Here is a 23,119-nt window from a genome sequence, read left to right on the forward strand (position 1 = left end):
CACTGATGCTCCACCCCTTACCGTACCGCCCCTTATGTACCGTCCTGTATTATCATTGCCTGTATATAAAATAATAAAATTATTTTTACAAATAAGTACACAATTTTTTCAATATGTGAAACATCTCACACAGGCTTTCTGCAGGAAAATTCAACCGTTTCTAACAATTTATTAATTTATTTTGAGATAAAGTTCTCTCGGGATGCGAATAGTAAGACGCTGTAGCATTATGTTATATTATATATTACCTATTATATCATGTTATATATATAATATATCAACTGATTTAGGTAAACAATTAATGTATTGTGTGAAAATATATAATGTTGTTATATCAGTAAATTCTTTATTATTGTTCGTTTGTAGGCATGTTTGTTTTTGGATTGGCAGCTGCAATAAATAAAGATACGTTTGAAACTATATATGAAGCATGTCCATCAGCACTATTGAATTCTCTAAATGATGATGTTACACCATTTTGCATTGCTGCTATGAAAAATGATAAAAATTTATTTTTTAGATTAATAGAATTAGGATTTAATGTTTCAAAAAGTAGTAAGATATTGCATTTTGTTTAAAATTAATACGATAACGATACATAATATTGTTGGCAGAGTTTTTATCCATGTTTATCATTAATTTTCAAATAGATGACTATGCTTACAGTGCATGATGAAGCAGTCAATAGTACCAGAAATAAAAAATTTGGCAAAATATTTTAACACAGAAGATTATTGGAATGATAACTCTGATCACATTCTTAAAGCAAATGAACCAGATAACAAGGACTGTTTAAGTCTTTCCAAATTAGTAAATAAAAATAATAGTAATAAGTCTCCTTTAAATGTTCATAACATACCGATAGTTACATTCGATACTACAATGTGCAATAATGTCAACTGTAACAACAATGTCATAAAAGATTCAAAAGAACTTTTAAAACCTTGTGCATTAAGTTTAGAGACAAATCACGCAGAAATCTGAACAAACTGTTACCTACTTCTCCAAATATATATTTTACACAAACTAAACGTAATGAGGAAATTAATTTGAATATAAAAGATGAAACAAAAGATAAACAATTATTCGTAAATGCAGATGAAGATGAAGTGATGCTAACTTGTTCAAAAAGTAGAAAGAACGTAAGCTTTGCAGAGGTATATTAGTTATTACTCTATATTATATACTAACTAAATATGATATTTTAATTTAACTGTATTGAACGAAGATTTAATTGAAATTTGTATAAAAAATGAAGCTGACAGAAAAGCTATATTAGATGTGATAAACAGATCATAAAAAATCAGCGACACAAAGAGAATTTATTACCTTTTATTAATTATATCTAGTTCTAATTATATATTATTATCTTATTTGTTATATACTAAAGCTGATTTATTGTATAAATTTAAAAATATAATATGTTATGTTATAGCATATTAGTATTATTTCTTATACTAACTTAGTACACTTAAGAACACATATGATACATTTCTATTTTTGCTTATAAAGATACATTTACATACATTTACATACGAAACTTTTTTTTTTTGTTTTTTTTCTTTTTTTTTTAATTATTTGTTTGGATTTTACAATTTGTCCAGAAGGACACTTGGTAAAATATTATATCTTAGTGAATAAAAAAATAAAAATAAAAATATAGCATGTGGGTGGCTACCCCCATCGGGGTACCATCGTCGTGTTTGCTAGGTTATATCCTTTGTGAGGTCTGTTGGGTGTTTCCTTTTTAGTCTTCTTTCTATGTTTGATGTGTTGACCGTTGCCGCTGACAGTCGGTTCGGGTACTTTTCTATTCTTTCTCTGTACCTTCTTGCGAATCTGTTAATCTCCTCCTTGACCGTTGGTATTCCCAGGTCTTTCCGAATGTCATCGTTTCTAACGTACCATGGGGCGTTTACTATCGTTCTAAGAATTTTAGCTTGTATTGTCTCAATTTTGCTTATATGGCTCATTGCTGCTGTTCCCCATAGCGGGAATTTACATACGAAATGGCTGTAAAATTGTTGTATTCCTGATGTGTGATAATACTTTATTAATAAGTACACTTTTTTTGCTTTAGGATCATGCGGAATTGAACGCAAATTTAGACAATCACTCGATTCACTATTTTTCATTTGACCTAACTGATTTATTTTTGCCATTATCAACGCAATATTGTTTTGATCCAATTTAATAAATTATAGAATAATTATATGTAACTTGAACTTAATCATACAGAATTTAGAATCATAAATATGTGTATACTGGATAAAAATGAGCTGCTACCTATATCAGATTTAGCTTTTGATAGTTTCTCCTTTTGCGTCAAATGTTTTTGTCTCTGATCTTTTTCTTCTGGTAGCTATTTTTAAACAGAGAAGATTATAAGCGAAGCATAAGCAATGAAAGTATAATAAAAGAAAAAGTAAGCTATGATTTTTATGATTTGAAATATATATGTATAATACAGTTTCATTTTACTAACAATAAGGGGAATAAAACAAGGAACAATTAGTTAGATTACTAAAAAAAAAAAAAAAAGTTAACTTTATTAACATTATTGTTTCTATTTGCATATTATAACACATTTTAATTTGATAACAACTATAAAATATGTTCATATTAGAGATATGAACATGCTAATTTATATATGTACATAATTATATATATAGATGTGCATGTATTATGGCAAATATATGTGAGTTAGGGCTTTAATTTCTGTTTTGCAAATTATGCATCGTGCAAAAGCACGCGAGCAATACCAGCATGTTACTAAATGTCCACAGGGTAGGAATATAATTGTTCCATCTCGTTCCGTGCAAACTTTACACGATCGAGTATCTTTCAATTTTTTATTTTTTTGCTCCAGAGCAGCTAAAATAGTAAACAGTATATTTAAATATAATATATAATAAAATTTATTATACGTGTACAGTTTTCACACAAATTAAAGAATTTGTGATTTTATTTTTATTACTTACCAAATTTCTCAACGAGAGTCATCTCGTTAGTTTCCTCTTCACTATCGGATCTCGTATCGTCATCAACTATTGGTTCCTGAAATAAATGTAATGTACATAAGTATATATTGGAATTATTAATTATACATATGGTTCATGGTGTAAGTTTCTTTTCTTTCTACTTACTTCTTCATAATTTTCGTAGATGTTTTGCTGTCTTAGATCATTAACAAACTGGTGGCCACGAACTGTTATCAAGTAACAACAGCTTGAAGACCAAATTGCATGTCTATCCCATGGATTTTCTCCTGGACTCCAACTTACTACACCAAGTCCACAATGATAACAGATAGACATACGATCTCTTTCGTTATAGTAAAAGCCTGCATCGGCTAATAGTTCTTTATTCATAGATGTATCAGTAAATGTTGAGAATGAATTTAATCGGGATTGGTAAGTAATATAATCCAAATGTTTTGGTTTCTTAACTTTTTTTAGTCCCAAACGGCTAAGATCATATGCCGTCGGGTCTTCTGCATCTGTTACAAATCGATGGTCATTAAAATCAAAGGACTGCGAATATTCTAAACCATAACGACATAATATATTTCCATTTCTTCGTTCTGTCGGTTGAATTTCATCAGGGTGTGTACCAATTGGCACATTACCGCAATCTTCATTGCGGACAAATCTGCACTCTGGAGACCATATCTCGTGAACTTGCATGGGAGTACGACCCTCTAACCAGTGACTTACCACCACTCGACACACAAAACATTTGACTCTATCCATTTTGCCTGTATAATAGAATCCTGCTGCTGCAAGACTGGCAGGGTCAACGAAAGGTACAAGCCAGTTTCGAAAACTCCAAAGTCTTGCTGCTTCAAAACGAAAATCACCATGATGTTTTCGAATGCCACGCGACGTCGATGGAACCGACGACACTGGATTAATCATTGGTTCCGGCATCCGGTACCGGTGTCGGTACCGGTGCCAACGATTGGTATATGCCGGTATCGGTATCTGAATCACATCAGACGAAATTGAATCGTCTGACGATTCTTCGTGTTCTGGAGATTCTTCGTATTGTGGTAGCACAGGTTGGATGTTAGATATATGCAACATCTTGTCCTTATTGTCACTTGTAGAGTTTTCACACCTATTTAAAGGGAAAAAAAACCGAAAAAGAAAGAAATTAAAATACCTAGTAATTGTAACAAGCCGATATTATCGAAGTAATCTCAGTTCCGTGTGTTTTAGCGCAAAAGTTAAAAATTGTCTTTGAAGAATTACAGCGATTTTAATTGATATTTGAAGCGTTTGAAGGATCCCGAAACTTTCTGTACAATCTACATAAATTCTTTCGCTACGATATTTTGACTTACAAATGGTAAAACGTTTTTAGTTAATTTATTTTCGAGAAATATTATACGTGTACAGTTGATCAAACAGAAATATATTACAGACAAAACTTACGAATATGAGATGTTTAGGTATCGCTACAACAGCTCACCAACTCTTCAAATGGAATCCTCACAAAGATTTAATATCCTGTACTTGTATATTTTATATTGTTAAATTTACTAAAACTGCACTATCGTACGAACCAATCACACAAACTATTCCACTCTTACAGTAATACCGAACTTTGAATCCAAAAACTTTGAATCCTTGCTGCTAGTGCGTGTCTATTTTATATTACTATCCCTACCACATTACTCCTTCATCCCACCATAAGGCACTGTGTCGAGTGCGCAAGTTGTCGACCAATCAAATTTCACTGATGCTCCACCCCTTACCGTACCGCTCCTTATGTACCGTCCTGTATTATCATTACCTGTATATAAAACAATAAAATTATTTTTACAAATAAGTACACAAGTTTTTCAATATGTGAAATATCAGGCTTTCTGCAGGAAAATTCAACCGTTTCTAACGTTTTATAAATTAATTTTCAGATAAAGTTCTCTCGCGATGCGAATAATAAGACGCCGTAGCATTATCTTATATTATATTTTATCTATCATATCATGTCACTTGTTACTTTTCGCAAATGTTCCTTATGTTTGTCAACAATATACCTTATATTTTGTGTGGCACTTAAATTGTTAATTGCGTATGCACTAGATGATAATAAAAACGAAGATTGAAGCTATTACTTAAAGCAATACACTTTGCATGAAAAGCAATTAAATCTTGAAAAATATTGAAAGAAACGTTGTCGTTTGTCAAATGCGAAAAAAAGTATCGACAAAGTAAAACCATTAAAATTGTCGATGCCTCTGATTTGTTACTAACAATCCTGAAATTGCTAAAACGAGTGATCATACTCATTATTCAATGTCTCATATTTAATGTTTATATTCGTGTTCAATGTAGCGACGTATCTATCTTCTTTTGTTTTTTCTTTAATTTTCTTTATTTTTCTCTAGCATTTTGCATTTTATGAGTCTTAGGCAGCAAAGATTCTTAGGGCCACAAGTGAACGTTCTAAATTTTCCATTTTTGTTGTATCTTGCTGTACGTTTCTATTTATTAAGAAAATAGCAAGTAGAATTTCAAAAGAAAAATCTTTCTATTTATAACGGTATTATAATAACGGGTGCGTTTCTTATTGGCTTTATCTCTCCTGAGAAAATTCACCTATTATTCTAAACATTCTATGTTTGTATGAAACCTTCAATAGCCTAAATGAGTTTTTCTTCAATGCAATCGAGTATGACGGGTGACAGGTATACGGGCTGATAGAACAAAGGCCGCCTGCTAATCTACGGGATATTAGTTAACTTGATTCTAAGATTTACAGCGGCTCCTCAGACTACCTCGACATACGATGTTTATGATGCATCAACCTCTGGGCGACCACCCTTATTTGGATAACTACGGGGCCGTTAGGGTGTTTATTGTCTAGTATCGGTACTTTCAAGTATCGGCCGATTCATTAAAGGCAATTTCACGTCTGTGTTAGGTGAAACGTTCATCCCGCCGTCACGTCCGTCACGTTTGTTTTTATCTGCGTATCCAATGTCTCGTAAATGGCTGTGCAATGTGGTCAAATACACAGCATACAAAACTAATTAATCTGTATGAATCAATTAAATATCAAAAGCAAAACCAATGTAATAACAGCTTTAAACAGCATCTGAAAAACGATAACATCCAAGGAAACAACTTGCGATTGAAAGAGTCGTATATCGAAAAATTCAAAGGTTTATTATTAATTGATATAAAAGGATTACTCTGAACATTTTTCAATGATTTTCTATGCAACAATAATATAATATTTCTATATAATAACTTTCTTTGTTAATGTTGTACATTATTTGACATTCTTTACTGTGAATTACCCATCGAAAGCTTTTCTATATTTGCTTATCAAACAAATTTAAATGGACTTGTGTTGCAACTGTCTACCCTATTCTATAAATTATTTCAGGAAATGTAAGTATAACAGCTGTTTCTTCCATATTTATGTAAAAATGTATTGGATAAGTTTTCAAGTAACCCATACTCTGTGACGCCATCATTTTTTTTTTTTTAACAAAATTTCAGCTGATTATAATGATGTTTTTATAAATTAAAAATTTAACAAAATTTACAGCTATTGCTTAGAAAATGTTTATTTTTGGATTTACTACCACTGCATATTTTTTCACGATATTGTACATTAACAGAATCTTTTTGTCTTTTCCTACAGTCCCCCAGATCTAGCAACATGCAGATCTTCGTTAAGACCTTAAGAGGGAAAACTATTACTCTTGAAGTTGAAGCTTCTGGCAGAATAGAGAATGTGAAAGCTAAGATCCAAGAAAAAGAAGATATTATTATTACCATCAATGCTAGCAATTCGCAATAGAAACATATACAAATAACTAGGATATTTTAATTTAACTGTACTGTCTGCAAAGATTACAGTCCATTCGGTCACAAGATTTAAATATTAAAGTATAGACAGAGAAGATCTTGATACTTGTGTTGAATATGTGCTTGAATTTAGTCCATTGCGCCAACAAAATGTTCCTCCAACTATGAACGATGAAAATGTATTGAGGGAAAATACACCAACGATATGTATGTATGTATGTATGTATAAAATTTTATTATAAATTAATATTGTAAATTTATTTTAGGTTGACTTTGATTTGTTTATGACTTATAACTAATGAAGATTTAATTGAAATTGGTATAAAAAATGAAGCTGACAGAAAAGCTATATTACAAGTGGTAAATAGATCATAAAAAATCAGCGACACAAAAGGAATTTATAACCTTTTATTAGTTATATCTAACTATATGTTATTATTTTATTTGTTATATACTAAAGCTGATTTAATGTATAAATTTAAAAATATAATATGTTATGTTATAGCACATTAGTATTATTTCTTATACTAACATAGTACACTTAAAAACACATATGGTACATTTCTATTTTTACTTATAAAGATACATTTACATACATTTACATATTGCCTGTAAAATTGCTGTATTCTTGATGTGCGATAATACTTTATTATTAAGTACACTTTCTTTTTTTTGCTTTAGGATCATGCGGAATTGAACGCACATTTAGACAATCACTCGATTCACTATTCTTCATTTGATCTAACCGATATATTTTAGCAATTGTTTCCGCAACATTGTTTTGATCCTATTTAATAAATTATAGAATAATTATATGTAATTTTAACATAATCATACAGAATTTAGAAACATAAATATGTGTATACTGGATAAAAATGAGCTGCTACCTATATCAGATTTAGCTTTTGATAGTTTCTCCTTTTGCGTCAAATGTTTTTGTCTTTGATCTTTTTCTTCTGGTAGCTATTTTTAAACAGAGAAGATTATAAGCGAAGCATAAGCAATGAAAGTATAATAAAAGAAAAAGTAAGCTATGATTTTTATGATTTGAAATATATATGTATAATACAGTTTCATTTTACTAACAATAAGGGGAATAAAACAAGGAACAATTAGTTAGATTACTAAAAAAAAAAAAAAAAGTTAACTTTATTAACATTATTGTTTCTATTTGCATATTATAACACATTTTAATTTGATAACAACTATAAAATATATTCATATTAGAGATATGAACATGCTAATTTATATATGTACATAATTATATATATATGGATGTGCATGGATTAAGCAAAAACGACACGAACTACAGCATTGACTTCTTTTCGGCAAACTATACATCGATCGAAATTTGAAGAGCAGAAATTACATGTTGCCAGATGTCCACAAGGTAGGAATGCATTTGTCGCTTCTCGTTCCGTGCAAACTATACACGATCGAGCATCCTGTAATTCTTGATTTTCTTTCTCCAGAGCAGCTAAAATAGTAAACGGTATATTTAAATATAATATATAATACAAATTTATTATACGTATACGGATTTCATACAAATTAAAGAATGTATGATCTATCTGTGTTTTTATTTTTATTACTTACCAATTTTCTCAACGAGAGTCATCTCGTTTGTTTCATTTACACTGTCGGATCCCTCATGATTCTCATCTGTAGTTTCTGTTGCTTCCTGTAATAAATATAATGTACATAAGTATATATTGGAATTATTAATTATACATATGATTCATGGTGTAAGTTTCTTTTCTTTCTACTTACTTGAATAGAATTTGAATAGAGATCTTGGCCTGTTACATTATTAATGTATTCACAGCCCCGTGCTTCGATTATATAACAACATGCAGGAGATGAAATTGCATGTCGAACCCATGGATCTTCTCCTGGATTCCAATTTTCTATACCAATGCTACAATGATGACAGATGGCCATATCATTTCTTCCGTCGTAGTAAAAGCCTGCATCGGCTAATTGTTCTCTACTCATATGTGTATTAGGAAATGTTGCGAATGAATCTAATCTGCATTCGTAATTAGCATATTTCAAATTTTTTAGTTTCGTAATACAGTTTGGTCTCAAACGGCTACGTCCTTCGATTGGCACATTACCGCAATCTTCATTGCAGACAAATCTGCACGATGGACAATATATCTCGTGAAGTTGCATGGGAGTACGACTGTCTGACCAGTTACTTATCTCCACTGCACACGCAAAACATTTGACAGTATCCGATATGCCTGTATAAAAGAATCCTGCTGCTGCAAGTGTGGCAGGAGGAATGGAAAAAGATCGAGGCCAGTATAGAAAAGTCGAGCGTCTTGCTGCTTCAAAACGTAGATCATATTGTTCTTGAGTGTGAAAAAACGTCGATGGAACCGACGACATTCGATCAATCGATAGCACCGGAAACGGAAACATTTCTGATATTGACGACGCCGTACTAACGAACCACACAAACTATTCCACTCTTACAGTAATACCGAACTTTGAATCCAAAAACTTTGAATCTTTGCTGCTAGTACGTGCCTATTTTATAGTATTATCCCTACCACAATACTCCTTCATCCCTCTATGAGGCACTGTGCGGAGTGCGCAAGTTGTCGACCAATCAAATGTCACTGATGCTCCACCCCTTACCGTACCGCCCCTTATGTACCGTCCTGTATTATCATTGCCTGTATATAAAATAATAAAATTATTTTTACAAATAAGTACACAATTTTTTCAATATGTGAAACATCAGGCTTTCTGCAGGAAAATTTAACCGTTTCTAACGTTTTATAAATTAATTTTCAGATAAAGTTCTCTCGCGATGCGAATAATAAGACGCCGTAGCATTATCTTATATTATATTTTATCTATCAAAGCACATCACTTGTCACTTTTCGCAAATGTTCCTTACGTTTGCCAACGATATACCATATATTTAGTTTGCCAGTAAAATTGTTAATTGCGTATGCACTAGATGATAATAAAAACGAAGATTGAAGCTATTACTTAAAGCAATACACTTTGCATGAAAAGCAATTAAATCTTGAAAAATATTGAAAGAAACGTTGTCGTTTGTCAAATGCGAAAAAAAGTATCGACAAAGTAAAACCATTAAAATTGTCGATGCCTCTGATTTGTTACTAACAATCCTGAAATTGCTAAAATGAGTGATCATACTCATTATTCAATGTCTCATATTTAATGTTTATATTCGTGTTCAATGTAGCGACGTATCTACGGTATCCGATTTCGCTTGCTTTTTCTTTAATTTTCTTTATTTTTCTCTATCATTTTGCATTTCATGCGTCTTAGGCAACAAAGATTCTTAGGGCCACAAGTGAACGTTCTAAATTTTCCATTTTTGTTGTATCTTGCTGTACGTTTCTATTTATTAAGAAAATAGCAAGTAGAATTTCAAAAGGAAAATCTTTCTATTTATAACGGTATTATAATAACGGATGCGTTTCTTATTGGCTTTATCTCTCCTGAGAAATTCACCTATTATTCTAAACATTCTATGTTTGTATGGAACCTTCAATAGCCTAAATGAGTTTTTCTTCAATACAATCGAGTGGAAAAATATGTTTTCCAAATGCGGCGAATGAGCAGGTAATTTTATTTTCCTGCCGTTTCTGTCCGTATGTCTTGAAGGAAACCTCTTCATGACTAACATGCGGCGAGCCTCTATTGTCTACTACATAGAGAAATTTCAAGACCTCTAACAAAATATTTTCATCAATTTCGAAGCGATACGAAACTTTTATATTTTTGTACTTTGAGAAAATATATATTATTATTATACTTTGAGAAATAAAATATTCCCTATAACTGCTATTACTGTTTATTAAAATTGATGTTCTTCACAGGACTTTTCAGATCTGTGTATACAACTATGACTACAACTACGAAACAAGTTCTTCTGCTCTTTTCTTCTCCTATCAAAATGTAACTTTCCTAATCAAAATAATAAATATATATCCATTAGAAATAGAAACGGATACATCGAATGTTGTTCTCTCTCTCTCTCTCTCTCTGTCTCTCTCTTTTATTTTCATTGACTCTTATTAGAATTCTGTAATCCATAGCAGGGTCGGTGTGACCGTATATCATAAATTATTCACGAAAATCCTCACGTTTTTGTTCCTTCAGATAGAACAAATATTACAACATAACTGTAAAAGAAGTCGTTGCAATGAAAATAGAATTGTTGAAAAATTGTAGTCTACTAGAATCAAAGCGTTTTGTCAAAAGAGCTCTTGACACTGGATACAAAAAACTTCGCTTAAAGGGAGAAAACGCAATCAGCTGTATTAATAGTTAATGAGCTCCTCTAACCCGTATGTTATTGCTTTCTGGATTCTTCTAATATTTTGCTCTAATAATTAGCTTTTGGCTACTTTTGCTTGTCCTTGCTGACAAATACTCTAGTAACCTATAATATAGTATATAGTAATTATATATCTTCATACCTACTATTATACCTTGAGCCTTATATTTTATTAAATTGCCTTTATCTTTGATTACCATAATGTTCTGTTTTCAATATGATACTGACCTGCACCTTTTTGTTGCATATATTTTCCATCATTGTTTTACTATGCTACTCTTTGTATATACTCTAATCTTTCTTTACCGAAACTCTATTCTTCCTCTTATAAATCCTTTTCTCTCGGATATTTTTTTACTAATCTCACCTCGTTGCATTTTCCTGATTTTCTCCTCGTATTTCTCTGTCCTTTGTCCCGCATTTACTCTTATCTTTTCTCTCCTTAGCTCCTCGAATACAATGTAACGCAACGTCGATTTACATATTTAGACGCAAACATTAGTTAAGATGCGATGCATCTGTTTATCAACGATCTCGAACCGTCGGCTGCACATCGGTCAACTTCGGCAAGTTTCGCCGCTTCGCGAGATAATCGATTATCTCGATAGTTTACACCACTACGTGTTCAAAAATCTAAAATTCAGCAATGGAATAGGAAGCACGCAATGGTACACGACCCGTTGACGGTCCATCCGTTTCGTTTTTAATCACGTTGACCAGTCAAATCTTTCGATTGAAACCAATTCTTCGTTTCATTTCGTTTTCAATCACGCAAACTAGTCAAATCGTTCCATTCAAACCAATCCTTTTCTCCAATGCTCCGCATATTTATCATTGTCATACCTGTCTTTTTCGTTGTATTTCATCGTTTCTCCACAAACTAATCGATGGAACCGATGAAAATGGGCAGCCTTTTTACGAAATTGTTTCTGGAAGTCGTTTCGTTGCATATTGTTCATAAGAAATGGACCTCAGCTGTTTCTTTGCGAAAAGTATCATCGTAACTTTTGCATTTATGCAAGTGCTCGTTTGTCATGCGGTTTATTCAGAATATTGTTCGGCGCTAAATGAAGAGCGACGTAGATTTGGCCCTTTGCAAAATTTTTCCTGCCAAGATCAATCAAAGCCCTATTTAGTGTAATCCCTTGTAATTTATGTCCCGACATACAAACAATGTCGACGATAAAGCGCAAATTCCGACAAGCCGAAAGGGTCGGAAATCTTCAATAGCCCTAATGGCCATTAATATATTTCGGCACCGCAGCCGTTGATGTTCAGTTAGCCGTCGGAGAGTCAAAAGTCAAGAGTCCTTAATAGAGAGTTGTAATACACACTATTGCGTTAAGTTCACGTTGAATAATCATCGTTTTTTGTTTAATCCATTGTAATAAATTCATCCATCAATACATTATCATACAGGATAGAAATCATTGGAAGTTCTAATTTCTAATATTTCTGAATAAAGAAATTTCTTCCGCATGGTCACAGTGCTCTACAGTTCCGTTTCTCAATACAAAGCTTCAACTTGGGTTTCCGCCACAGGAAACATTCTTCTCCGAATTCGTTTGCGGTCATAAGTCTATTTTCATTGCAAAATGATACTTGTGAAATTATAAAAATGTCTTCTTCCAGAGATGCGTATCCGTTTGTTGTGTATCACCGCGTATCATCGTCGTGGATCATTGTTGCGAATCACCGCTACATACATGCGCATCATTACTTTGATATGACGACAAGAAAAAAAAAAAAAAAAAATCTGCAAACGAGTGTTCGGATACGTTGCGTGTCTGTGTATCTACTGAACGAACTGGTCGGTTATGTGTTTATTTTTTGTTGTCACAAAAGCTCGTGAAAATATAGAAGGGCGATGTAACAAAGTGGTAGAGAAACAAAACAAGTTTGTTACGACCGTTCGCGGAGAAACGCGATCGGGAGGAAAACGCGTCAGCGAGAGGCGTAAATTCTCGCTACGATTCGTATAATCGACGCTGCGAAATAATCGGTCCCTTTGTTTCGATTAAGATAACAGGGGTGGTTAACACTGTGTTAACAGGTTAATATAGCATGTATTTTTAACAATAAATTAAATAATATCAGAAGGGTCACAAATTGTTTCGTGATAGATATAGTTAATGATTTATAGAAATTCGACTCGACTTTCGATATTTTTCCATATTCGTTAGACTAGCGATTTTATTCGTCAGGGCTCGCGATGTATGCAGTATGAATTTTCAAATGAGATTAACTGCCCTTGGATAAATTCCTTGTCCTCTCGGGGAGACGACCGCCACCGCGCTCGGATCACACCGCCGCTATATATATATATATATCGCAATCATATATAGTCTTTGGCACTTATATATATTCATATGTCGGAGATGAGAGGACAACGGGACCCCCTGTTGGAATCACTCGGAAAAACACGAATGCTTTAGCAATTACGAAACAACCCAAACACAGTTATTCGAAATTTGAGACAATGAGGTTGGGCTCGAGGAGACAACCGGTCGCCGTACGTAGCCACGGTCACGGGATGAACGTTCCACCTAACGCAGACGTGGAATTGCATAGCTCGCCTTTAATGAATCGACCGTACCGATACTTGACAATAAACGATACTCGATTGTATTGAAGGAAAACTCATTTAGGCTATTGAAGGTTCCATACAAACATAGAATGTTTAGAATAATAGGTGAATTTTCTCAGGAGAGATAAAGCCAATAAGAAACGCCTCCGTTATCATAATACCGTTATAAATAGAAAGATTTTCCTTTTGAAATTCTACTTGCTATTTTCTTAATAAATAGAAACGTACAGCAAGATACAACAAAAATGGAAAATTTAGAACGTTCACTTGTGGCCCTAAGAATCTTTGTTGCCTAAGACGCATGAAATGCAAAATGCTAGAGAAAAATAAAGAAAATTAAAGAAAAAGCAAGCGAAATCGGATACCGTAGATACGTCGCTACATTGAACACGAATATAAACGCTAGACATTCAATAATGAGAATGATCACTCATTTTAGCAATTTCAGGATTGTTAGTAACAAATCAGAGGCATCGACAATTTTAATGGTTTTACTTTGTCGATACTTTTTTTCGCATTTGACAAACGACAACGTTTCTTTCAATATTTTTCAAGATTTAATTGCTTTTCATGCAAAGTGTATTGCTTTAAGTAATAGCTTCAATCTTCGTTTTTATTATCATCTAGTGCATACGCAATTAACAATTTTACTGGCAAACTAAATATATGGTATATCGTTGGCAAACGTAAGGAACATTTGCGAAAAGTGACAAGTGATGTGCTTTTATAGATAAAATATAATATAAGATAATGCTACGGCGTCTTATTATTCGCATCGCGAGAGAACTTTATCTGAAAATTAATTTATAAAACGTTAGAAACGGTTAAATTTTCCTGCAGAAAGCCTGATGTTTCACATATTGAAAAAATTGTGTACTTATTTGTAAAAATAATTTTATTATTTTATATACAGGCAATGATAATACAGGACGGTACATAAGGGGCGGTACGGTAAGGGGTGGAGCATCAGTGACATTTGATTGGTCGACAACTTGCGCACTCCGCACAGTGCCTCATAGAGGGATGAAGGAGTATTGTGGTAGGGATAATACTATAAAATAGGCACGTACTAGCAGCAAAGATTCAAAGTTTTTGGATTCAAAGTTCGGTATTACTGTAAGAGTGGAATAGTTTGTGTGGTTCGTTAGTACGGCGTCGTCAATATCAGAAATGTTTCCGTTTCCGGTGCTATCGATTGATCGAATGTCGTCGGTTCCATCGACGTTTTTTTCACACTCAAGAACAATATGATCTACGTTTTGAAGCAGCAAGACGCTCGACTTTTCTATACTGGCCTCGATCTTTTTCCATTCCTCCTGCCACACTTGCAGCAGCAGGATTCTTTTATACAGGCATATCGGATACTGTCAAATGTTTTGCGTGTGCAGTGGAGATAAGTAACTGGTCAGACAGTCGTACTCCCATGCAACTTCACGAGATATATTGTCCATCGTGCAGATTTGTCTGCAATGAAGATTGCGGTAATGTGCCAATCGAAGGACGTAGCCGTTTGAGACCAAACTGTATTACGAAACTAAAAAATTTGAAATATGCTAATTACGAATGCAGATTAGATTCATTCGCAACATTTCCTAATACACATATGAGTAGAGAACAATTAGCCGATGCAGGCTTTTACTACGACGGAAGAAATGATATGGCCATCTGTCATCATTGTAGCATTGGTATAGAAAATTGGAATCCAGGAGAAGATCCATGGGTTCGACATGCAATTTCATCTCCTGCATGTTGTTATATAATCGAAGCACGGGGCTGTGAATACATTAATAATGTAACAGGCCAAGATCTCTATTCAAATTCTATTCAAGTAAGTAGAAAGAAAAGAAACTTACACCATGAATCATATGTATAATTAATAATTCCAATATATACTTATGTACATTATATTTATTACAGGAAGCAACAGAAACTACAGATGAGAATCATGAGGGATCCGACAGTGTAAATGAAACAAACGAGATGACTCTCGTTGAGAAAATTGGTAAGTAATAAAAATAAAAACACAGATAGATCATACATTCTTTAATTTGTATGAAATCCGTATACGTATAATAAATTTGTATTATATATTATATTTAAATATACCGTTTACTATTTTAGCTGCTCTGGAGAAAGAAAATCAAGAATTACAGGATGCTCGATCGTGTATAGTTTGCACGGAACGAGAAGCGACAAATGCATTCCTACCTTGTGGACATCTGGCAACATGTAATTTCTGCTCTTCAAATTTCGATCGATGTATAGTTTGCCGAAAAGAAGTCAATGCTGTAGTTCGTGTCGTTTTTGCTTAATCCATGCACATCCATATATATATAATTATGTACATATATAAATTAGCATGTTCATATCTCTAATATGAATATATTTTATAGTTGTTATCAAATTAAAATGTGTTATAATATGCAAATAGAAACAATAATGTTAATAAAGTTAACTTTTTTTTTTTTTTTTTAGTAATCTAACTAATTGTTCCTTGTTTTATTCCCCTTATTGTTAGTAAAATGAAACTGTATTATACATATATATTTCAAATCATAAAAATCATAGCTTACTTTTTCTTTTATTATACTTTCATTGCTTATGCTTCGCTTATAATCTTCTCTGTTTAAAAATAGCTACCAGAAGAAAAAGATCAAAGACAAAAACATTTGACGCAAAAGGAGAAACTATCAAAAGCTAAATCTGATATAGGTAGCAGCTCATTTTTATCCAGTATACACATATTTATGTTTCTAAATTCTGTATGATTATGTTAAAATTACATATAATTATTCTATAATTTATTAAATAGGATCAAAACAATGTTGCGGAAACAATTGCTAAAATATATCGGTTAGATCAAATGAAGAATAGTGAATCGAGTGATTGTCTAAATGTGCGTTCAATTCCGCATGATCCTAAAGCAAAAAAAAGAAAGTGTACTTAATAATAAAGTATTATCGCACATCAAGAATACAGCAATTGTACAGGCAATATGTAAATGTATGTAAATGTATCTTTATAAGTAAAAATAGAAATGTACCATATGTGTTTTTAAGTGTACTATGTTAGTATAAGAAATAATACTAATGTGCTATAACATAACATATTATATTTTTAAATTTATACATTAAATCAGCTTTAGTATATAACAAATAAAATAATAACATATAGTTAGATATAACTAATAAAAGGTTATAAATTCCTTTTGTGTCGCTGATTTTTTATGATCTATTTACCACTTGTAATATAGCTTTTCTGTCAGCTTCATTTTTTATACCAATTTCAATTAAATCTTCATTAGTTATAAGTCATAAACAAATCAAAGTCAACCTAAAATAAATTTACAATATTAATTTATAATAAAATTTTATACATACATACATACATACATATCGTTGGTGTATTTTCCCTCAATACATTTTCATCGTTCATAGTTGGAGGAACATTTTGTTGGCGCAATGGATTAAATTCAAGCACATATTCAACACAAGTATCAAGATCTTCTCTGTCTATACTTTAATATTTAAATCTTGTGACCGAATGGACTGTAATCTTTGCAGACAGTACAGTTAAATTAAAATATCCTAGTTATTTGTATATGTTTCTATTGCGAATTGCTAGCATTGATGGTAATAATAATATCTTCTTTTTCTTGGATCTTAGCTTTCACATTCTCTATTCTGCCAGAAGCTTCAACTTCAAGAGTAATAGTTTTCCCTCTTAAGGTCTTAACGAAGATCTGCATGTTGCTAGATCTGGGGGACTGTAGGAAAAGACAAAAAGATTCTGTTAATGTACAATATCGTGAAAAAATATGCAGTGGTAGTAAATCCAAAAATAAACATTTTCTAAGCAATAGCTGTAAATTTTGTTAAATTTTTAATTTATAAAAACATCATTATAATCAGCTGAAATTTTGTTAAAAAAAAAAAAAATGATGGCGTCACAGAGTATGGGTTACTTGAAAACTTATCCAATACATTTTTACATAAATATGGAAGAAACAGCTGTTATACTTACATTTCCTGAAATAATTTATAGAATAGGGTAGACAGTTGCAACACAAGTCCATTTAAATTTGTTTGATAAGCAAATATAGAAAAGCTTTCGATGGGTAATTCACAGTAAAGAATGTCAAATAATGTACAACATTAACAAAGAAAGTTATTATATAGAAATATTATATTATTGTTGCATAGAAAATCATTGAAAAATGTTCAGAGTAATCCTTTTATATCAATTAATAATAAACCTTTGAATTTTTCGATATACGACTCTTTCAATCGCAAGTTGTTTCCTTGGATGTTATCGTTTTTCAGATGCTGTTTAAAGCTGTTATTACATTGGTTTTGCTTTTGATATTTAATTGATTCATACAGATTAATTAGTTTTGTATGCTGTGTATTTGACCACATTGCACAGCCATTTACGAGACATTGGATACGCAGATAAAAACAAACGTGACGGACGTGACGGCGGGATGAACGTTTCACCTAACACAGACGTGAAATTGCCTTTAATGAATCGGCCGATACTTGAAAGTACCGATACTTGACAATAAACACCCTAACGGCCCCGTAGTTATCCAAATAAGGGTGGTCGCCCAGAGGTTGATGCATCATAAACATCGTATGTCGAGGTAGTCTGAGGAGCCGCTGTAAATCTTAGAATCAAGTTAACTAATATCCCGTAGATTAGCAGGCGGCCTTTGTTCTATCAGCCCGTATACCTGTCACCCGTCATACTCGATTGCATTGAAGAAAAACTCATTTAGGCTATTGAAGGTTTCATACAAACATAGAATGTTTAGAATAATAGGTGAATTTTCTCAGGAGAGATAAAGCCAATAAGAAACGCACCCGTTATTATAATACCGTTATAAATAGAAAGATTTTTCTTTTGAAATTCTACTTGCTATTTTCTTAATAAATAGAAACGTACAGCAAGATACAACAAAAATGGAAAATTTAGAACGTTCACTTGTGGCCCTAAGAATCTTTGCTGCCTAAGACTCATAAAATGCAAAATGCTAGAGAAAAATAAAGAAAATTAAAGAAAAAACAAAAGAAGATAGATACGTCGCTACATTGAACACGAATATAAACATTAAATATGAGACATTGAATAATGAGTATGATCACTCGTTTTAGCAATTTCAGGATTGTTAGTAACAAATCAGAGGCATCGACAATTTTAATGGTTTTACTTTGTCGATACTTTTTTTCGCATTTGACAAACGACAACGTTTCTTTCAATATTTTTCAAGATTTAATTGCTTTTCATGCAAAGTGTATTGCTTTAAGTAATAGCTTCAATCTTCGTTTTTATTATCATCTAGTGCATACGCAATTAACAATTTTACTGGCAAACTAAATATATGGTATATCGTTGGCAAACGTAAGGAACATTTGCGAAAAGTGACAAGTGATGTGCTTTGATAGATAAAATATAACATAAGATAATGCTACGGCGTCTTATTATTCGCATCGCGAGAGAACTTTATCTGAAAATTAATTTATAAAACGTTAGAAACGGTTAAATTTTCCTGCAGAAAGCCTGATGTTTCACATATTGAAAAAATTGTGTACTTATTTGTAAAAATAATTTTATTATTTTATATACAGGTAATGATAATACAGGACGGTACATAAGGAGCGGTACGGTAAGGGGTGGAGCATCAGTGAAATTTGATTGGTCGACAACTTGCGCACTCGGCACAGTGCCTTATGGTGGGATGAAGGAGTAATGTGGTAGGGATAGTAATATAAAATAGACACGCACTAGCAGCAAGGATTCAAAGTTTTAGGATTCAAATTTCAGTATTACTGTAAGAGTGGAATAGTTTGTGTGATTGGTTCGTACGATAGTGCAGTTTTAGTAAATTTAACAATATAAAATATACAAGTACAGGATATTAAATCTTTGTGAAGATTCCATTTGAAGAGTTGGTGAGCTGTTGTAGCGATACCTAAACATCTCATATTCGTAAGTTTTGTCTGTAATATATTTCTGTTTGATCAACTGTACACGTATAATATTTCTCGAAAATAAATTAACTAAAAACGTTTTACCATTTGTAAGTCAAAATATCGTAGCGAAAGAATTTATGTAGATTGTACAGAAAGTTTCGGGATCCTTCAAACGCTTCAAATATCAATTAAAATCGCTGTAATTCTTCAAAGACAATTTTTAACTTTTGCGCTAAAACACACGGAACTGAGATTACTTCGATAATATCGGCTTGTTACAATTACTAGGTATTTTAATTTCTTTCTTTTTCGGTTTTTTTTTCCCCTTTAAATAGGTGTGAAAACTCTACAAGTGACAATAAGGACAAGATGTTGCATATATCTAACATCCAACCTGTGCTACCACAATACGAAGAATCTCCAGAACACGAAGAATCGTCAGACGATTCAATTTCGTCTGATGTGATTCAGATACCGATACCGGCATATACCAATCGTTGGCACCGGTACCGACACCGGTACCGGATGCCGGAACCAATGATTAATCCAGTGTCGTCGGTTCCATCGACGTCGCGTGGCATTCGAAAACATCATGGTGATTTTCGTTTTGAAGCAGCAAGACTTTGGAGTTTTCGAAACTGGCTTGTACCTCTCGTTGACCCTGCCAGTCTTGCAGCAGCAGGATTCTATTATACAGGCAAAATGGATAGAGTCAAATGTTTTGTGTGTCGAGTGGTGGTAAGTCACTGGTTAGAGGGTCGTACTCCCATGCAAGTTCACGAGATATGGTCTCCAGAGTGCAGATTTGTCCGCAATGAAGATTGCGGTAATGTGCCAATTGGTACACACCCTGATGAAATTCAACCGACAGAACGAAGAAATGGAAATATATTATGTCGTTACGGTTTAGAATATTCGCAGTCCTTTGATTTTAATGACCATCGATTTGTAACAGATGCAGAAGACCCGACGGCATATGATCTTAGCCGTTTGGGACTAAAAAAAGTTAAGAAACCAAAACATTTGGATTATATTACTTACCAATCCCGATTAAATTCATTCTCAACATTTACTGATACATCTATGAATAAAGAACTATTAGCCGATGCAGGCTTTTACTATAACGAAAGAGATCGTATGTCTATCTGTTATCATTGTGGACTTGGTGTAGTAAGTTGGAGTCCAGGAGAAAATCCATGGGATAGACATGCAATTTGGTCTTCAAGCTGTTGTTACTTGATAACAGTTCGTGGCCACCAGTTTGTTAATGATCTAAGACAGCAAAACATCTACGAAAATTATGAAGAAGTAAGTAGAAAGAAAAGAAACTTACACCATGAACCATATGTATAATTAATAATTCCAATATATACTTATGTACATTACATTTATTTCAGGAACCAATAGTTGATGACGATACGAGATCCGATAGTGAAGAGGAAACTAACGAGATGACTCTCGTTGAGAAATTTGGTAAGTAATAAAAATAAAATCACAAATTCTTTAATTTGTGTGAAAACTGTACACGTATAATAAATTTTATTATATATTATATTTAAATATACTGTTTACTATTTTAGCTGCTCTGGAGCAAAAAAATAAAAAATTGAAAGATACTCGATCGTGTAAAGTTTGCACGGAACGAGATGGAACAATTATATTCCTACCCTGTGGACATTTAGTAACATGCTGGTATTGCTCGCGTGCTTTTGCACGATGCATAATTTGCAAAACAGAAATTAAAGCCCTAACTCACATATATTTGCCATAATACATGCACATCTATATATATAATTATGTACATATATAAATTAGCATGTTCATATCTCTAATATGAACATATTTTATAGTTGTTATCAAATTAAAATGTGTTATAATATGCAAATAGAAACAATAATGTTAATAAAGTTAACTTTTTTTTTTTTTTTTAGTAATCTAACTAATTGTTCCTTGTTTTATTCCCCTTATTGTTAGTAAAATGAAACTGTATTATACATATATATTTCAAATCATAAAAATCATAGCTTACTTTTTCTTTTATTATACTTTCATTGCTTATGCTTCGCTTATAATCTTCTCTGTTTAAAAATAGCTACCAGAAGAAAAAGATCAGAGACAAAAACATTTGACGCAAAAGGAGAAACTATCAAAAGCTAAATCTGATATAGGTAGCAGCTCATTTTTATCCAGTATACACATATTTATGATTCTAAATTCTGTATGATTAAGTTCAAGTTACATATAATTATTCTATAATTTATTAAATTGGATCAAAACAATATTGCGTTGATAATGGCAAAAATAAATCAGTTAGGTCAAATGAAAAATAGTGAATCGAGTGATTGTCTAAATTTGCGTTCAATTCCGCATGATCCTAAAGCAAAAAAAGTGTACTTATTAATAAAGTATTATCACACATCAGGAATACAACAATTTTACAGCCATTTCGTATGTAAATTCCCGCTATGGGGAACAGCAGCAATGAGCCATATAAGCAAAATTGGGACAATACAAGCTAAAATTCTTAGAACGATAGTAAACGCCCCATGGTACGTTAGAAACGATGACATTCGGAAAGACCTGGGAATACCAACGGTCAAGGAGGAGATTAACAGATTCGCAAGAAGGTACAGAGAAAGAATAGAAAAGTACCCGAACCGACTGTCAGCGGCAACGGTCAACACATCAAACATAGAAAGAAGACTAAAAAGGAAACACCCAACAGACCTCACAAAGGATATAACCTAGCAAACACGACGATGGTACCCCGATGGGGGTAGCCACCCACATGCTATATTTTTATTTTTATTTTTTTATTCACTAAGATATAATATTTTACCAAGTGTCCTTCTGGACAAATTGTAAAATCCAAACAAATAATTAAAAAAAAAAGAAAAAAAACAAAAAAAAAAGTTTCGTATGTAAATGTATGTAAATGTATCTTTATAAGCAAAAATAGAAATGTATCATATGTGTTCTTAAGTGTACTAAGTTAGTATAAGAAATAATACTAATATGCTATAACATAACATATTATATTTTTAAATTTATACAATAAATCAGCTTTAGTATATAACAAATAAGATAATAATATATAATTAGAACTAGATATAATTAATAAAAGGTAATAAATTCTCTTTGTGTCGCTGATTTTTTATGATCTGTTTATCACATCTAATATAGCTTTTCTGTCAGCTTCATTTTTTATACAAATTTCAATTAAATCTTCGTTCAATACAGTTAAATTAAAATATCATATTTAGTTAGTATATAATATAGAGTAATAACTAATATACCTCTGCAAAGCTTACGTTCTTTCTACTTTTTGAACAAGTTAGCATCACTTCATCTTCATCTGCATTTACGAATAATTGTTTATCTTTTGTTTCATCTTTTATATTCAAATTAA

The 23,119-nt window shown here is 32.3% G+C and overlaps 2 protein-coding genes and 2 long non-coding RNA genes across 4 annotated transcripts; 2 read left to right on the forward strand and 2 right to left on the reverse strand.

Annotated features, from left to right (window-relative positions):
* The first annotated feature begins 229 nt into the window (after positions 1–229).
* Positions 230–984, forward strand: LOC139996732 (uncharacterized). The gene is made up of 3 exons (XM_072021266.1): positions 230–290; positions 367–572; positions 667–984. The coding sequence occupies exons 1-3, from the start codon at positions 230–232 to the stop codon at positions 982–984; spliced, it is 585 nt and encodes a 194-aa protein (XP_071877367.1).
* A 4,973-nt stretch (positions 985–5,957) lies between these two features.
* Positions 5,958–7,331, forward strand: LOC139996752 (uncharacterized). Its single transcript, XR_011802335.1, has 3 exons — positions 5,958–6,401; positions 6,658–7,031; positions 7,091–7,331. It is a non-coding gene; the product is annotated as an uncharacterized lncRNA (long non-coding RNA).
* A 248-nt stretch (positions 7,332–7,579) lies between these two features.
* Positions 7,580–9,218, reverse strand: LOC139996734 (E3 ubiquitin-protein ligase XIAP-like). Its single transcript, XM_072021267.1, has 4 exons — positions 8,595–9,218; positions 8,461–8,505; positions 7,691–7,787; positions 7,580–7,611 (listed from the first exon to the last, which is right to left on the reverse strand). Exons 1-4 carry the CDS (start codon positions 9,216–9,218, stop codon positions 7,580–7,582), a joined length of 798 nt encoding a protein of 265 aa, XP_071877368.1.
* A 7,612-nt stretch (positions 9,219–16,830) lies between these two features.
* On the reverse strand, positions 16,831–17,202 carry LOC139996761 (uncharacterized). Its single transcript, XR_011802344.1, has 2 exons — positions 17,131–17,202; positions 16,831–17,071 (listed from the first exon to the last, which is right to left on the reverse strand). It is a non-coding gene; the product is annotated as an uncharacterized lncRNA (long non-coding RNA).
* Positions 17,203–23,119: the final 5,917 nt, after the last annotated feature.

The sequence above is a fragment of the Bombus fervidus genome, chromosome 18 (genome assembly GCF_041682495.2).
Source record: "Bombus fervidus isolate BK054 chromosome 18, iyBomFerv1, whole genome shotgun sequence".
Lineage (NCBI taxonomy): Eukaryota > Metazoa > Arthropoda > Insecta > Hymenoptera > Apidae > Bombus > Bombus fervidus.

Excerpts from the sequence above, each read along its gene's own strand:
- LOC139996734 (XM_072021267.1), bottom strand. The coding sequence starts at position 9,218 with ATGTCGTCGGTTCCATCGACGTTTTTTCACACTCAAGAACAATATGAT. Across the intron at positions 8,506-8,594 it reads TCTATTCAAATTCTATTCAA|GAAGCAACAGAAACTACAGA; the intron begins GTAAGTAGAAAG and ends TATTTATTACAG. Across the intron at positions 7,612-7,690 it reads TAGCAGCTCATTTTTATCCA|GATCAAAACAATGTTGCGGA; the intron begins GTATACACATAT and ends TTTATTAAATAG.
- LOC139996732 (XM_072021266.1), top strand. The coding sequence starts at position 230 with ATGTTATATTATATATTACCTATTATATCATGTTATATATATAATATA. Across the intron at positions 291-366 it reads TAATATATCAACTGATTTAG|GCATGTTTGTTTTTGGATTG; the intron begins GTAAACAATTAA and ends GTTCGTTTGTAG. Across the intron at positions 573-666 it reads GTAGTAAGATATTGCATTTT|TGCATGATGAAGCAGTCAAT; the intron begins GTTTAAAATTAA and ends CTATGCTTACAG.